Raw genomic sequence first — 17776 nt, 5'->3', positions numbered from 1 at the left:
TAGATGCTGGGCATAAAAAGACCAATAAAGCATTGTTTTGTGGCAGTTGGTTCAAGGTATGCATGGCAGAAAAATAGTGCAAAAAATGCAGAGCAGGACAAAGTTGTCTCGTTTCACAATACAGTTCTCAACAATGATGCTCACAGGGACCATATTTTTTATTTATTTAATTAGTGATACTTCTTTTCTTTTTGTTTTGTGTATTTTTTTATGGTGTTTATCTGCTGTGAAAAAAAGATAAGATTAGGAGCTTATTTTTTCTTTTCCTTTCTTGGAGGCATATAGTAATTCTTGCCACAAAAATATTGAAATATTGTGCTTGTATGTAAAACTGTTCATTGTGTAATGTACTTTGGTGGTAAGAAGTTTTCTGTTGATGGTAGCAATGCACATATCTTTTACCAAAGCCTGCTGCGCTGGAACGTACTGCAGCCAAGTATGTTACATAATGAAAAAATTTTCCCCTACAGTGTACAGTTTGAGGAGCATGATTCTGCTTTCCAAAGTTTTTATGGCATTGAACTGAACTTAGGAGTTTGATTTGCAAACAAATAAAAGACCTAAGGCTCCTTAATTTAGTACAACCTCCCTGCATCTGGCTATATCAAATCCAGCCACCAATATCTGCAGCCACATACTAGAACCTCTTGTAGAAAATTTCACTCTTATTGTTAATTTAATTAGCACCTAGTAGTAGAATTAAAGGAGCAATATATAAAAGATAGACTCTAAATTGTGGTTTTTAAGATGCTTGCTGAAGTGACGCATGGGCATTGGGAGAGCATGGTGGAGGGTTCCGGAATAATGTAGGCCACTGGGGGTTTTATTTCGCTGACGCTGCAAAGCACACGAGTGCCTTTTCTTTTTTGCCTTCATCAAGCCTTTGTATTACCAAACCACAGGGCATAGTATATGCTGAAATATTGTCCAGAATATTTTATAAATTTTCTGAACTGTAAAGTACTCACCACTTGTGTGACTCAGCAGCAATTAGGTATGAACCTTGTATACGGTAACATGTCTTCCTGTTCAGCAGCATAATGTAGTAGACTGCCATTAAGATGAGCTCAGTCAAGAGGAAATCGGACAAGCAGCGGGAGAACATATGGCTGCTTTCCTATAGATGCAGTGTGTAAAAAAAAAAACAAGCCGTTTCACTTGCCCCTTTGGTCGGGACAAACTTAACCACAACGAGTCCCTCAGTGATACTCGAGGGGGAGTGCCTGTGTGGCACTCTCGAGGCAAGGAAGGAAGGAAGGCGAAAATTCACGAATGCTCACTTGTGCACTTTCTTGAAGGTGGGGTGAATTCTTATGGGAATGAGGAGGCAGTGATGGAAAGGTGGGGCAGCATCAGGTATACCTGCATGCAGTCTCTCTGGCTTCATCACTGACATTCCACCCCTCACACCCAGGGGTGGAAATTGCACCGTTCTGTGACAATCTGACCCGTTGCGCCAAGCTGTGCCTAAACGGCAATTTGCGGGATAATTGATTATTGTGAGTATATAACTGCAAATATAGCCGAATATTGTCGCGGGTCTTTAACACTGGGCGCTTGCTACAAAAGGGACATAGCTGCATCCTCATCCAAGACAGTTTAGTTCGCTTGTAGTGTTTGTCTTAAAGCGGTTATCACCGCACCTTTCACAAAAGGCTGGTGGCAGAAGACATTCCTAGTTAAAATTAATAGCAGCTAATCGATTCCGCTACTGTTTGTAGTAGCGGTCATTTGTCTATTTTTCTTTCATGAATTGAAACGAACATTGGTAGAACCATTTCACTCCTAAATTATTCTGGGTAATGAGATAAAGAATCAATTTTCATGCAGTGATTGGACCAAAGTAATGTCTTTATTTCAATCCCTTTTAGTTGAAGCTTTGAATTGAACTAGGACCTTGCTCCCATCTGACACCCATGGAATTCTACGACGTAGGACGAGCTTTAATTCAGAAATGGGCAAGGCAGGCTTATTGTGGTTATTTCAGGTGGGGGATCTCATTGGGGTACGGCACACACTGCCAGAAATCACCGAAACAGGCTTCCTTGAACCTGAATTGCATGTAACTGTTCTGCCCACGAACATTGTGCATGCTGTGACAGGCATGACAATGATCAGAAGTTTGCTATTTCCGAAATAAAACTTAGTCATACAGTTTTGGATTCACTTTTACTTCATTTCATCCCGTCGCTGCGATTGGGTGCGTACATCGGGTGTTCCTTGAGGCATCACTGTTTTATTTCAGTTTTGGGATGCCGTGATGTAGTTGTAATGCATACGTGTAAGTCCCATGCGGGAATCCACTTTCTGCTAACAGCTTGTCACGAGAACTTTTGCTGCACCGCACGCTTTGCTGCAATGCCTTGCCGTGAGACTGTGGTGAAAAAGTCCTCAAAACGCAATGGGTCGTTTGGTGCAGAGGCATGAATACTACTGAGTTGCGCTGCAAAAAGGGTAGGGAGACTTTTACTACTTTGGAGAAATCGTTCAACCTTTTGGCAGTGTGTACAAAGCAAAGCGCTTGACAAAGCCAGGAAAAACTGTCATTTTCACTTGGGTTTCATTTCAAATGCAGACAGATGTCATGCAGATACTCATTGGGTAAAATTACTGCGATGCAAAATGTTTTTGGCAATTTTTTCGAACCCATTCAATAATTCTAACTTCAGGTTAATTTGAGCCTTTTTGTCTGCTCTGTTGGAGGCCAAATTAAATGGAGCTCACTGTAGCTGAGAACAGAAAAATGCACTTAAGAGCATTTAATGCCGTAAGCCTTCTCCAAAGTGTTCCAAAAAGCTCCTAAATTGCCTAAAATATGCTCTGAAATAGGGCTTTTGCTGCTCCTATGCCTTCTCCAAAAAGCTAGAACCTTCTTCCGCTTCTACACACCCGAACTATGGTAGCTGGAGAGGTGGTGGGAGCATTGGATGGCCGGAGAAGTAACGCCCATTAATGACGAGCATGAGGCTCACCTTGGCTTTGTAGGGATTTTGCTCTCTTACACAATGCTGCTTACCCCACAACTCCTTGCAGCACCTAATATATCTGTGTTCTAAATTTTCAAGTATCGGTGAGTTAAGCATGGGTAAAGAAACCCCTGTCCTGCATTTAAGTTGGCTTCTTGGAACGCAGCTTCACAGGTTCCAAACTACACAGCACAAAAAATGGCCAACGCTCGCGTATGTTGGGCTAGTTAAGGATAATTGTTGTTGTGACTGTAGGAAGAAGGAAAAGAAAGTGCATTGGCCCACAATTGGCTCTGTAGCTGAGCTGCCTCCGCTGCCTCTTGCAATAATTGCACCATTTTCAACTTTCAAGCTATTGTAGTCAGCTCTTCATGACGGGATGAATTTCTATAGAAGTGGCACTGATTCTTAAGGTGGGAACTAAGCAGTTAAATATTGCAAATTATTTTCTTTGACCATTGCTTGTTTCAGTGTATTTGCCTGTTAATCAGGGTAGCGTGTTCTGCAGTGCCATTACCAAAGTATCACTTAAATTTTAGGGAAGAACAAAAGGCAGTGTATTTCTCAGCATTCAGTGTTGGTAGAGAGCTTGCTGTTAGCTACAGTGCAGGCCTAGCGACGACTACGGAGTAGTGCGTGGCCAAGCCAGTCAAGTGCTTCTGGCCTCGCGCACTCTGCCGGCCACGGGCACTCACGGGTGGCACTACTACAGATAACTTAGCATCCGGTGCTCGTCTACTGTCGTGATGCAGCAGGAACCGGATGTTTTTCGTCGTTGTGTTTAACGGCACTTCAAGCAAACTGCTACCATATGTGGGTGCTATGCAGCTGGACAGTTGAGGCTGCATAGATGCACTGTCGGACAGGCACTGAGACACTGCCTATTATTATATGTGCTCCTCTTAAAAGGTGATTTTGTGTGTGAAAAAGCAGAGTATTGCTTGCGAGTCATGTGACCAGTCGGGGACTTGTAGCCACGCGTCACCAGACTGGAAGTGAACAAAGCTGGAAGTGACTTCGCCTGACCAGAAGTAAGGTCGCGGAGATGCATTGTGAAAGTGGCCGAGCGGTCCTCTTGTGCCCCAGCAAGCTGTCTATGGGCACCGTGCAGAAACCCAGGGGGCAGCATTCACGGCAAACAGGCAGCGCCACGAGTGAGCACCGTAACATTTTCGTAGTGGCCTGCACGGCCGCCTGTGCAGCGAAATGGTGGTAGTTTCAGCCAGCTGGAGCAGGGTGCGCACAGGTGCTTGAAAACCTTGAATACCATTGAATTACGGAAGTCTGTTTTCAAGTCCCTTAAAAACCTTGAATTTATGACTGGTCCTTGAAGATTCTTGAATTCCTTGAATACTAAATTTGAACTGGTGTTTTTCGTCATGAAAACGTTTTTGTTGCTAAACTTTTATTCTTGACTGAGTTCTGAATGAACTGCGGTAAAGGAAACGTATCGATTTTTAGCCTATTTAGCGCATTCTCGTTAGGTGGCTGGCAACACTGCAGTGGGCATGCGGCTGCGTCGTCCCATCGCTATCGCATCGCCATCACTCACCGAGCCCAATGTTTTTAGATAGGTTTACCAAGCCGTGCGGCCGTGTCTACGGTGGCGTTGCCCTAGTGCTTGCATTTTTGGAATGAGCGTGGCTTCTGCCTGTCAGCGCACGTGATATTTTCATATGTGACACAATGCCCAGAAAGAGCAAGTTCCAGGCTACGTGGCTCCACCATGACGAATAAATACAAGCAGTGGATTGCGCCTGATACAACGAATCCGCATCGGGCTAAGTGCAAGCTTTGTGGTAAAACTGTGGATGTGACTGCCATGGGTGAATCTGCTTTAAAAAGTCACATGAAAAGCAGCAAGCATATTGGCGCAATGAAGGTAGCGCAAGGGAGTGCGTTGAAAAGGTACCTGACGCCGGTCGTGGTAGAGCAGTCTACTAGTGCGTGTTCCTTGCAGTCGGCAAGCCTAAACGATGCTTGCAAAGCGCACGAGCTTGTCACTGACGCTGAAATTCTTTGGACTCTGAAAGTTATGACTTCCCACTTTTCGTACCGGTCGTCATCCCAAGCAGGGGAGCTATTTCAGCGCATGTTTCTGGACAGTGAAGTGGCAAAGGCGTTTTCTTGTGGTGAGAAGAAATGCGCCTATATGACTTGTCACGGTCTCAGGCCTTTCTTTCTTTCAGCATTGCAGCGAGAAATAGAACAGTGTGAATTCTATGTCGTACTGTTTGACGAGTCGGCAAATGAATGGGGCATTCCACAGCCGATGATATTCAGGAAAAGTTGCTAAGCACCCTCGAGCCTTTGCCTCTTGCCAAGATTCTTCAGATATCAATGGATGGGTCCAATGTCAATCTGAAGTTCTTCAAAGGTCTTCAAGAGCACTTGCAACAAAACCACCAAGTTCTGTGTGTGGACTTAGGCACTTGTGGGCTACACACAATGCACAATGCTTATAGGGCTGGAGTTTCAGCGACTAAATGGGGACTTGACTGCTTGTTGTCTAGTCTGAGTGCAATTTTGAAGGTGCTCCAGCACGGAGACAGGACTTTTCGGCAGTTACAGGCCAAGATACCTTTCCTCTTAAGTTTGTCGCCCACCGGTGGGTGGAGAATGTTGCTGTAATTGAGAGAGCGTTGCTGTTGTGGTGTGACATGAAAAAGTACATTGAGGCTGCTAGAAAAAAAGAAGTCAACCTGCCAAAATGTGCATCGTTCAATAACTTGTGGGAGTTCTGCTGTGATGCTTTGCTGCCAGCAAAGTTGAATTTTGCCTTATGTGTGGCGATGGCACTGAACCCTTTTCTGGTAGAGTACCAGACAGACAAACCAATGGTTTTTTTTCCTTGCAAGGGATTTAGAAACTGTTCTCAGAAAGCTGCTGACGAAGTTTCTGAAATGTTCGATCCTGTCTGCCAAAGGGATAGTGGGTCTGCTGAAGATCGACATTGATAATGCCGAGAACCATGTTCCACTTGAAAAGGTGGATATAGGCTACAAAGCAGAGCAAGTTCTCAAGAATTCTAAAGTGAGCTCAAAGGACGTGTTTCAATTCCGGATGGAATGTAAACAGTTTTTGATCAGTGCCACAAAGAAAGTTCTAGACAGAAGCCCTTACTTTTCTGCGGGATATGACCAAACTTTCACTGTGATATTTTATGAAGCTATATTTAATTTTTTTCTGTGCAATAGAAGCAAATCTGCGTAGTGATGTTTTTTTTCTTTGTGGAATAAATATTTCAGACGTTTTGAGAGCACTGTTTGAAGATCTTTGACACGGAAAAAAAAATTAAGCCCTCGAAGGGGGCCTTGAAAATCCTCCTATGGGGGCTTGAAATTCCTTGAATATCCTTGAATTTTTTTTCTTTGCCACCTGTACAAACCCTGTGGAGCGACGTAGCAAAGCACAAACAATGCGAGAGCCACACCACACAAGACGGAGAGGCAGGGACAAGCCTTGGCCGCCCGCTTGGCATTTATCTCTAGGCTGGAAACATACTAAACGGAAGATGACAGGAGAAACGCGTGCAGTTGGAAAAGGCCCAGCAAAAAACTAAGGGGGTGGGCAGGTGGGGGACGTAAAAAACACGGTAAAAATGTTGAAAAATACACAAAATATTTGTGGCGAACACCCTTCCTCCCAAGTATGGCACTTATACTATGGTGAGACAGGCCAAAAGTGAAGAAAAATGTGTCTCTGCCCATGCCAAGTATGGTACAGCTTCATAAAGGCCAGCCGCGAACGCCCCGAGCTGGGGTGGCTGAGAAAAAGAAAAAGAAAAAGCTGCGGGGAATCCTCGTTCAGATGTTCCATCAGGTTTAGTATGTCCCTGCTAAGCTGTAGCAGGATGTCTTGAGCCAACATATTTGGCCTGAAGCCGTACTTCAAGTCGGTGAAGACTCACTTGTTTTCTAGATACTGGGATAGTTTGTCTCTGACCATTGCTTCCATCAATTTGCCCACGCACGACATGAGAGAAAAAGGCTTGAGGTTGTCCGTATCTATGGCTTTGCCAGCCTTGGGGATGAAAGTTGTCAGTGCTGTTTTTCATTCAGTAGGAAGAGAAATTTTGCCCGTTCAGGTCGAAATAAAGTGTTCCAGGAAGGATTGGTACACATGTTTCGGTTGATTTGCTAGGAATTTTACTGTACTCACCGTCCCTTCCTGGCGCTGTGCCGCGTTTCTTTCTCGACAGGGCTGCCTTGAGTTAGTTATTTTGAAAAGCTCATCTAGCTCGGTATTTTTGTGTCCACTGTACCTGTAAGCTAGCCCTTTATTTATTTATTTTCAATACTGCCAGTCTCAACTTAGACCAAAGCAGGCGGGCAAACAAAATTGAAACAACATGGTATTTTCAACAGTGCACTCATGAATTGCATATAATAGGCCAAACAAAGTTGAATGCAAAAGGGCAGATTAGGTTAGGAACAATAAAAATAACAAGCAAACAAAAACACTGGAAAAAGTATTACATATCTAATGCAACATGATAATAGTAACAGTGTTAGGGAAACAATAAAAATAAGTTCTCTTCAGAATAGAAATCCAATAAATGTTTGCAAGGCATTTGAATGGTTAACCAAGAGGATTACTCATTGCATGACATGAATTCCAGTCGTGACGTGAATTGTGATAACGATTCTGCAGAAATGATGGAAGGATTAGGCAATTCCACTCTGATCACGAGGGGGAAGTAGGAATACATGAACGTGTCATTGCGGCATGAGTATTCTCTTATAGTATGTGCATGTTTATGTCTTGATGGTTGTGACTGCAAGAACAATATGCATTTTTCAAGGTCTATCTTATCGTACTCGTGGATCAGCTGAAATAAAATTTTTTATCATGCTAGTTGCACTCTGGATGACAGCGTCACTAAGCCTGAAATAGCTGCAAGGTTAGTCGGTGCATCAGTGCGCTTATATTTGTTATGAATATACCACAATGCTTTACGCTGTACTTTTTTTTAGCTTCTTTGCATTAGTCACTGAATTAGGAAACCAAACTGTATTAGCGTACTCTAAAACTGGTCTAACGAAAGTTGTATATGCAAGAAGCTTAGTTGACGTAGGTGCGAGGCACAGACATCTTCGGAGAAAAAACAGTTCGTGTTATGCTGTTAATTTGATATTAGCGATGTGTGCGTTCCATCTTAGGTCAGTAGTTAGTGTGATGCCTAAGTACTTATGCTGATCAGTATTTCACCGTTAATATAGTATGGAAAGTCATAAGTTCGCTGTTTTCTTGTTATTGTCAAGCTGATTTGTTGTATTTATCGTCATTTGCCATTTTTGGCATCATTCAGTTGTCCAGTGAGTCATTTAGTGAAATATAATCTTTGTATCCGTTAATAGTTTTGTAGACAGTGCAGTCAACGGCGAAGAGTTTGATGTTGCAATCGATATTCCTGGTAATGTCGTTAATGAAAACTAAAAATGATAGTGGCCTCAGCATGGATCCTTGTGGAACACTTGATGTGACGGGCACAGTTGCTGATTCCGTCTGCTGAAAGAGCACGAACTGTGTCTGGGTTGTTAAGAAGTCTGTAACCCAGTTTGAAATTTCTCCATCCCCGATGAAACCCCGTAATTTTGCGATTAGTTTTTTATGGCTTACGCGATCAAATGCTTTTGAAAAGTTTAATAGAATTATATCAGTCTGGCTGCAGTTATTGATACCAAGTGCCAGATCATATACTACTTCTGCGAGGTGTGTGGTGGTTGATAGTCCCCGGCGGAATCAGTGCTGGCTCGGTGACAACAGATTGTATCAGAAAAGTTCGTTATGTACTTAAGGATGATATGCTCGAAAATTTTGCAACTTGTACTGGTTAAAGATATCTCGAGGGTAATGCGGCGTCTGCCGTCTTATGTATTGGTACAATTTTTGCCTTCTTCCAGTCGGGTAAAGATGATAACAACAAAGATTTACGAAATATTTGTCCCAAGCATTTGCTGCACCACTCAGCGTATCGCTTTAGAAAATCGTTGGGAATACCATCTGGTGTGCAAGCCTTTTTAGTGTCAAGCGTGAATAGTAGGTTAAGAATACCCACATCAGATGTGATTAAATGCTCGATGCGTGATATTTGATTGCTGAAGAATTCTGGGAGATTACCGTCATCCTTTGTGAAGTTTGAGAGAAAAAAAGTTATTATACGCGTTGGCATTATTAGCTCTTTCATCGGGAGAAAGGTCAGATGACATGATGACGTTAGTGGGGCGAAAATAGTTCCAGAATCTATGTGGGCTGTTCTTCAGGAAGTTAGGCAGTGTTACATGAAAATAGCGTTCTTTGGCCTGTTTGGATGTGTCTGAATTTTGTTAATGTGCATGCTAGCTTGGTAGTTTTAGATGGACATGTGCCATGATTTTTGATGGACTTGAGTATTCTTTTCACATGACACTTTGCATGGATTACATCTCTGGCTACCCAAGGGTGATTTCTTTGTGGATGCTTGTTTTTTAACAGAACATAATTTGCTACACAGTGGGATAAGCTTAAAATGAAGCCTAATTGTGTTAATATTGATAGAAGAAGCTGTTGTTATTTCAGTGAAACCTCCAAATTCGTGCACAAGATGGGTTAATATGCTGGCATTGTCTGCCTTTTCAAAGTTCAATACAGCAGATACGTCAGGTCGCGTTTTTATTGAGCAATCGAGGGGTAACAAGCATATCGGTATGTTGTGATGAGAGGCCTTCGATAATTTCTGTCTGTGCTTGATGAACTGGAAAATGGTTACTAATTAGTAATTAGTTAGGTCAAGGATATTGGATGTGCCTTGCTTACACGTCTGTTCTAGAACACTTTGGTGTAGATTAAATGTGAAAATTAGGTCATAAAGAGCTTCTGAAGATGATGTGTGATGCATAGTTATCCAGTCCACGTCAGGAAGGTTAAAGTCACCCATGAGGATGATTTTAGAGTCGCAAGCGTATTGGTGAAGGAAGTCTTGAATGGCAAGAAGACTTTCATGTCCTCTAGACGGACTTCTGTAATAACATCAGACACAGATTGTAGTGTCGTTGCAGAGTAATTTGCAAAAAAACACTTTCAGCGCCTGACATATCGGGGAGCGTAACAAACGGCAAGCTTTTCTTTATAATTAGGACCATGCCACCGCCATGGGAACCTCTGTCTTTCCGAATAACCGAGTAGTTCGGGGGTACGATTTCGTTGTTAGAAATATTGGGTGAAAGCCAAGTTTCTGTGACAGCGACAAGGTCAGGTTCTCGATCAATCAACAAGTTTTCCAATGACTCTATTGTGTTCATTAAACTCCTTGCATTTATGTTCATAATTGTTTAGTTCCTTGATCGCGCTTTTCCCCTTGTCATTGGCGGGCTGCTTTTATTTTTTTCCGATGGCAAGTCCTCTAATGCGGGCGCTTCAGCAGGAACTTCTCGCTTTGTACGCAAATCTTTTTCTAGGGGTACTCTGTCGTTGGCTTCGTCATCCCAAACATAAGTGCGACTATTGATGCATAATTTGTCGAAAGCAAGAGATATTTTTTCGTGCTTATCGCGATTTTGCTTAGCACTGTTCCAGAGTTTTTCTAATTTCTCTAATTTTAGGAGAAAAAACTTCACCAATGGCAGAATCTGTTTCTCTGAGTTTGTAGTCATTCTTAAGTATTATTGATTTGTGCCTTGAATCCAGTAGTTCGAAAATTACGGGCCTATTTTTTTTTGCTTGCGGTCTGCCTAATCGATGGATGCATTCAATGAGAACTTGATCCAGCTCTAGAATATCCTCAATTATATTTTTGTTAACTGCCTGCTCGAGCGTGTCACCTGTTTCCGCTACATCCTTTGGTAGGCCATAAACTATTAAGTTGGATCTTCTGCTTCAGTTCTCGAAAACATCAATATTTTTTTCCATTACTTCAATTATGCGACTCATGTGAGCAGTCTCACTTTGGCAAGACTGCACTTTAGTTTCCAAAATTGTTATGCATCTGACTTTTTTTTTATGTCTGTCAGGTGTTTTTCCTTTATTTCCCTAATGCCACTAGCAATGTCCTGCAGTTTAGCAATTTGCATCAGCTCAGGTCTGGGATTTGCCTTCATGTCCCTTGATAACAACAGCCGTTTCAACAGAAACACTCCAATATTAAATACACTTCATGACACAGCTGCGGGCACGGCAGCACCACCAAAAAACTATCGCTAGAACGGAAACATTTTCCAAAACGTTTTCTCACCTGTACAGTGAAGACAAACGAATTAGTGCACATCTTTCTAGCTGTGCCGTCGTGCCCGCTGCTGTTGCGATGCCTGGGGAGGACAATATAGTCCATTCATGTGGTGGCACTCGCAGCACGTCATGCGCAGGGTGGTTTGCGCACGTAGCCGTCTGTAGGCGCTGCGGCCGATGAAGCTCTGCTGCCGTAATGGAATTCTATGCGTGGAAATGCATTCTGTTCCCTGTTGATGCCATCCAGGTTATTCCGGTGGGTTCGGTGCTACCGGCCACGCCATGAAAAATCAGTCCAAAGGCGAGCTGTACAATGAACGGATTAGTGCACATCGTTCTAGCTGTGTTGCCGTGCCCACTAGTGGGCACGGCGTTTACTCCACACATGAATGAATCTAAGCTAACTCGAAAACTCTCTTGCAGCAGACGTGACGGCAAAAGGCAAGGTACGACTTTCATAATCACGAATGCCAAGTTTTATACCTAGTGGCCTGGGCAGAGGCATATTATTTTCTATTACTTTTGGGTAGCCTCACCATAATATATGTACCTGTAAGCTTCTCCCCTTGGATCTTGGGTCGTGCTCAAGTATTGGTCTTGGAGCTTTAGCGCTAGCTGGGCCATATTTCCTTGAAATGTATGTATTGCTCTCTCAGGTGTTTATGCGTCTCGTTGCGCGTCTGGTTTGGATCTATGAGAACTTGGAAGAGATGCCATGTGTTTTTGCCAGACATCTGCCCAGTGGCCGCGTTGCACCTATCTACCCAGTTAGCGTTCACGAGTCGCGTCGCCTATTCTGCCGCTTCTCTGGTTATCGCCGCGATCTGGGTTCTTAGCTTACGGTTATGCTTTTGTCTGCGCCATCTCTTGAGCTGCATCTGGCTTTTCAGAGGTAGAAAAGGTGGGTGTCCTCTGAGAGCTTTACCCGCATCTCCATCAAATGGAGACTGGTTGGCAGCTGTTTGGTCCAGGCTTGGTATCTCTTCTCCTGGATAGAACTAACCTTGTATTCTTTTCTGAATTTTGTCCAGTCCGGAAGCTTTGTCTTCCCCGTCGGTCTGGTTAGGGGTTTAGTGCAGACTGTTATGTTGATCAGGCAGCGGTCGCTACCGAGGGTTTCCTCCATATTCGTCCACTCGCCTTGGCACATGATGTTTTGAGACAGAGCACCGCTCAGCCAAAGTAAGGATGCTTTCAAATCAAATCACTGAAGTCTAGATTTTCATCTTGAAGATGGAGGGAGCTGGTGAAAATTGGTGGTCGAGGAGGTGGGTAGTTCCACATCAGCTTTAGGCTGGCGCTGATGGCTTGGAGCCTGTGTATATTGACAAGGCACATTGGACGGCAGCAGCTGGCTGTGTCAGCATCTTGGAGGCTTCTACACAGGGTTCATGTTCTAAGGATTGTGGCTATGTGATGGTCTTCAAGACCAGAGTGCGAGCCAGTGGAGACTGGTAGGCCTCGAACACCGATACCAGCCAATGCATGGCCTTGTACCATATTGTACACCTGGAGTGCAGCTCTGATTTGTCTGCATCAACACCCCTCTTTTTTCATCGTTCTCAACACCCTTCCAGTCATCAACACCCCTCTTTATCCATCATTCAAGAAATCACTGCTCAATTCTATCCCTTGCTCTTTGCTTTCATTCTGCTACCATTTCACCATCCCTTCTGTCTGGCCAAGCGGTCCACAAGGATCCCTTGGCCAGACATATCATTCCTTACTTTTTTTTGCTTCATCTCTTTCCTTTTCTCCCATTCTTATCTGTCTACTCTTTTGTTCACCTTTGCGGCAGTTTTTCTAAAGGTTCACAGCTGTGCGCCCCCTGCCCCTCTCCTTGCTTTCATTCTACCTGGTGACAGGTTTCTTCCCCGCTCGCCTCCCACTCAATCTCTCCTGTTTTCGCCATCACATTCACGCGCCAACTGTTTTTCATTCTTTACAGTGGATATGAGCATATCCCTTCCTCCCATGTGATAAAGGGTCTATTCTTAATCATTTATTCTTTCATGTGTGCTTCTAGCCACATCGCTCGCCGTTCATATCGTCAAATGTGGTTTTCATTTTTCAAGGCATTTGTTTAAAATAGATGACGTGCTGCAGTTGGTGCTGTTTGTATGTGAACGAACAGGATTCTTTTCTGCTGGGTTGGTTGGGGAAAAGGCTTATTCAACATGTATTCAACATTCACTTTGTTGTTGACAACAGAGCTTGAGAAAATTGCACCTCGGAAGCATAGTTTTAAGCATTCCCATTGTGGCAAAGTAAAACACGCACGAAATCTGCAACGATGACCGCCCGCAGCATTGCCAGGTGGAAGCAACGCCGGTGGCAAATCAGCCTGCCGTGTTCCAACTGCGTGCAGCGCCACCACTGCATTCATTACGAGAGCGGAAACCCCTCTCTATAGGTAGGAATGCGAAGATGAAAGACTAGCAAGTTTTCCAGGGACCATAGTGATGGCTTCCATTTGCCACGTTTTTGGCCATGTTGCATCCCCCAGACTCGGCCCATTCGTATGCAAGCAGATTGTTCTCAAATGATTCATGCCTATGCCCATAAGCCACCGCAAAGAAATCACCACGTTTCTCCTCATGAAGTCTTGTTACTGCAGGAATGGGCACATTGTAGTTGGCTTATTGGCTTTTATGCTTCCCCTCTTTGAACGTAGGCACTGCAGAAAAGCAACTGTGACAGTTGCGCGCCGCTGTTCAGTTTTTTATATTGCGAGCGCTCGTTAGCACATGTCTGGTTGATCGCAAAACATATTATACAACCACAATTTATTGCAATTTCGAACATAGTAACTGGGGAAACCGTGTTTCCGGGAACATATTAACTGAGAGAGAAGTAGTGTAACTGTGTGGAAGATTTTTTACTGCCCGCAATTTTGAGCTAATGAAATGGGAAATCATACGAACAGGGAATATATCGGCGAGGTTCTGCTGTAGTAGATTTGCAGCCACACGTAGCAAACTGTCTGCCACTTGTAGGATTTCTGAATGAGCTTTCCTTACTAGTGGTGTGTCTGTCCTAAGCAGATGTTAAGGTAGTGTTTGCTTTCTTAACTCCACCAAAATGAAACACTGGAAACATGTTGTGTGTAGATGGTTGTGAGGTGGGGGTCTTTGGTACCTCAGATATTTTGTGGCTTTGTTGAAAGAAGTTTGAATGCCTTTCTGTGCAGAGCTGTAGCCTCCTTCCCGGGCCTGGAGGGAATGGCTGAAGACAAGGCAGGAGAGGATACATATAGCAAAAAAAGCAATAGCTCTCAGGAATATGATGATGCTGCCTACTCTCATTCTTCCGATAAAGAAGAGAAGGTTTGTGGCCCGCATTCTTTCTTTATTCTCTGGCTTCTCTGTCACGGTGGCTCATTGGTTCCAGCGCTCAGTTTTCTCCACACCAGAAGAACAGTGTGTACTAATGTGAGAGGGAACATTCGGAAAGGCTAGACTGCTTCTGAAAAGAAAAAAAAAATCGCCAGCAACATACCAGTCAGCATACGTAAGTATCCCACTGCTGAGTTCGGATGACCAAGTAATGAGCTTATGGTGAAGCTGAGAAGCCAAAAATGTGCTGCCAGGCTATTTAGTGACAGTTTCGTTGTCAGAGGTGTGTAGGGAACTCTGCATTACGCATTAGGTGTGTGTGATCGTGCGAGCAACCTTGTTATACAGGTGCGTACTGTGAGCAGTGTGAACACCAATTGCACAGCACTGAAAATGAAAGCCTAGCAACTGAGAGTGTTTTGCAGTCACCAATGACAGGTTGTGCTGCTACTGAGGCTTTTGCAAAAATTATGTTTTTAGATATGAATGGCCCCTTCTGAGTTTCAAACAATTTTAATCACCCCAGACAAGTCCTGTATATAGAAAAAAAATAACGGCATATGCTGTGCACCATCCGCCATTTTCCATGCTTTGAAAATGCATGTGGCACGTTGTTCTCCACCATGCACATTCATGTTTCGAATGGCTACATTGCGCTTCAATGTGATCAACATAGGACTGCCAAACCATATATTATACCAGTACTGCGTGTGGTTTGTAATTGATTAACTCTTGGCTGCACATATCTACATCAAGTTACCTGGCTACGTGATGTGCGAGATGTCTTCTGCTACTCAAATGCTTGGAACTGAGGTGTTGCATGTATGGTGTATGACAGCAGAGAGAGACTAATGCAGGGATGGAAAAATTTAATTGCTCTTCCTGTGTGTGTGAGAGAGAATGGTGCAAGAGGAAATCATTCGTTGCAACGTCGACGTGATATTTGGTGCTTTTGCACAGCAGCATGAAATAATGGCTATGCCTTTTGCACCTTTGCTTGCTCTGGCTGGGTGAGTGAGAAACTGTTTAATGAAAACAGAGGAGAATTTAGCCAGAATTTGAAATGTGCTGACTTGCATAGGGGAGGGAATTGAGAGGTACAGCTTTGCAGGAAGCTACTGCTGACTGCCATGCAGCGCAGGCACAGTATCTGGAATTAGTCTTTGATGCTATTCAGGTACATTGGCAGGGGGTGGAACTTGCATGGCTCAGGCGGACAAAAAGTTAAGTGCATCAAATGTACCCTTTGGTGGCAGCAGATGTTGCTTGGTGTACCAGTAAGGCATGTTGTGCAGTTAGGGACAAACTTTTTGTTGCATGGAAGTGTGGAAAACAGAATTACTGCCCCATTGCTTGTGCTATCCACTTAACTGGTGTCGTTAGTCAGTGGTGCTCGCAGCCTGATCAGAAGTGTGGCTTTGCCGACAGAGACTACGCCCTGAGGCAAGCCATATGTCAAGCGAGGAGGCAACCCACGTCCTGTACAAGGCATGGCGTGGCAAGTTCGAGGACCCACCGGATCCGTACGAGGACTCCGTGGAGCCTGCTCTTGTCGCAGAGTGGACAAGGCTGTTTGAACAACAGACCTTCATTAAGTGCCCAAATAAGGTATGTCTGTCTTTTCTCTCCGAGCCTGCCACAGTGGTTTGGCACGCTTCCAGCGTTAGTTTCAATTCATCACAAAGCTGATGCTGTTACCTGGTGCCCGCTTCATCTGTGTGACTTTTTTACTTTCAGTAATCAATGCATTTAAACCTGGCTGCAACGAACCTCTATGCAGGGAATTTCTCTATTTTACAGAGGTTTTCAATTCCCCAATGCGGTGCCAATCGAAGCTTTTGTATTTGTGAACTTAATATAATGAAGGTGTTGCAGCAGTTGAGACATTAGAGAGATTTTGTTTACCATGTTCCGGCGCCGCGTGTTCCGCTGCGCATGCCCAGACCTCCTTGACACTGATAGATGGCGCCACATATGTCAGCACATAGATCTGCCTTGTCGAGACCAATCATCTTGTGCGTCCCAAACCCACGCGCGGTAGAGGGTCACGGTGACAGACCACGGTAAACTAAATCTCTTCATTGATATAACGAACTTACTGCACTGGATATTTGTTATCTAGTGGTGGATTACCGCAAATTTTTCCGATCCATGTGAACATGCAAGCGCAGATTAGCATGAGAGGAACATCCATGATTGCAGCGAGTAGCTACAGTTGATACATGTTATGCTTCAGCACATGTACGTTTTGGGATGCGATAACATGTGGCACTACAAAGGATATGCTAAATGTAATTAAATATATAAAATAAACCGGAAAAGCATGATGAAGAGCACCGCAAGGAGTCAGTTTCTTGGCCTCCACAGTCTGCTTAGATCTGTAGCAATGGCACATAATCGTGTATGCTTTCTTCTAGCCTGGCCATGGTGTTTCCCCAATGCTACTTGACTAGGTTAGTTTTCTAACTCCCCATCTGAGCTGTGTATAAGAGCCCACTTTTCAGCTCCATCACCAGATGGCAGGGGTAGAAGGCTCCAAAGCTTCGTGCCGTCTGCATGGCAGAGAATGGGTTTCGCTGCATGGTAGCCTTATTTTCAGCTTTATCGAATATAAGCTATGGCGGTCATCTCCTTAGGCGAAAAAAAACTCAAGCTTGAGGCTGGTGAAAATAGGACCGAGAGAAACAGATTTAATGCCAGTCTCATTTGCCTCTCGTTGATGCTGCAAATATTTAGGCATTTCGGCCTGGAGTTTCCCCTTATAAGTACAGTAAACCCACGCTCTTTCTTATTTTCTCTTCCCATAATGCAGCGCGGGATTTGAACCTACAGTCTCCAGGCTATTAGCTTGGCGACAATACAGGGCCACCACAACAGGTAGTGCTCAGAGTATGTTTTGCAGCTGTCTACCTGATAGTAAAGGAGCGTGGAGAGCTGAATCCTACAGCGAAATTTGTACAAATCGTTATTATGGGCAAAGTTACAAGTTTCGGATGATATACCAATGATGAGTTGATAAAGCTTATAACTTAAGCTAGCGCAAAAGGAAAGGATGTGAGGACTAAAAGAAAGCAGCAATGAAAGCTCCAAGGTTCGCCTTGCTTCTTACCTCTGGCTTGGTCGTTTTTGACACATTTAAGCACGCTAGACTACAGGGTAATAGAAGGCGCTCGCTTTGTTCTATCACAAATACAGTCGACAACCGATTTTTCCGACTCTCAATGGAGTGCAATAATGCCCGAAAAATCGGGCATTCCAAAAAAACAAATG

General features: G+C 43.9%; 1 protein-coding gene across 3 annotated transcripts in view; it reads left to right on the top strand.

Moving 5' to 3' along the window:
- LOC146183562 (uncharacterized) overlaps positions 1 to 17776 on the top strand; it is a 196957-nt gene that overhangs the window by 83797 nt on the left and 95384 nt on the right. For all 3 annotated transcript variants that reach the window (XM_084609149.1, XM_084609148.1, XM_084609146.1), the window contains 2 exons: positions 14362 to 14497; positions 15935 to 16114. In XM_084609149.1, coding sequence (XP_084465275.1) covers positions 14362 to 14497; positions 15935 to 16114 — 316 coding nt within the window. The remainder of the gene's footprint in view (positions 1 to 14361; positions 14498 to 15934; positions 16115 to 17776) is intronic.

The sequence above is a fragment of the Amblyomma maculatum genome, chromosome 7 (assembly GCF_055883805.1).
Source record: "Amblyomma maculatum isolate TAMU_Amacu chromosome 7, ASM5588380v1, whole genome shotgun sequence".
Lineage (NCBI taxonomy): Eukaryota > Metazoa > Arthropoda > Arachnida > Ixodida > Ixodidae > Amblyomma > Amblyomma maculatum.
Note: the sequence above shows the minus strand (reverse complement) of the source record. Positions and strands in the feature narration are given on the sequence as shown.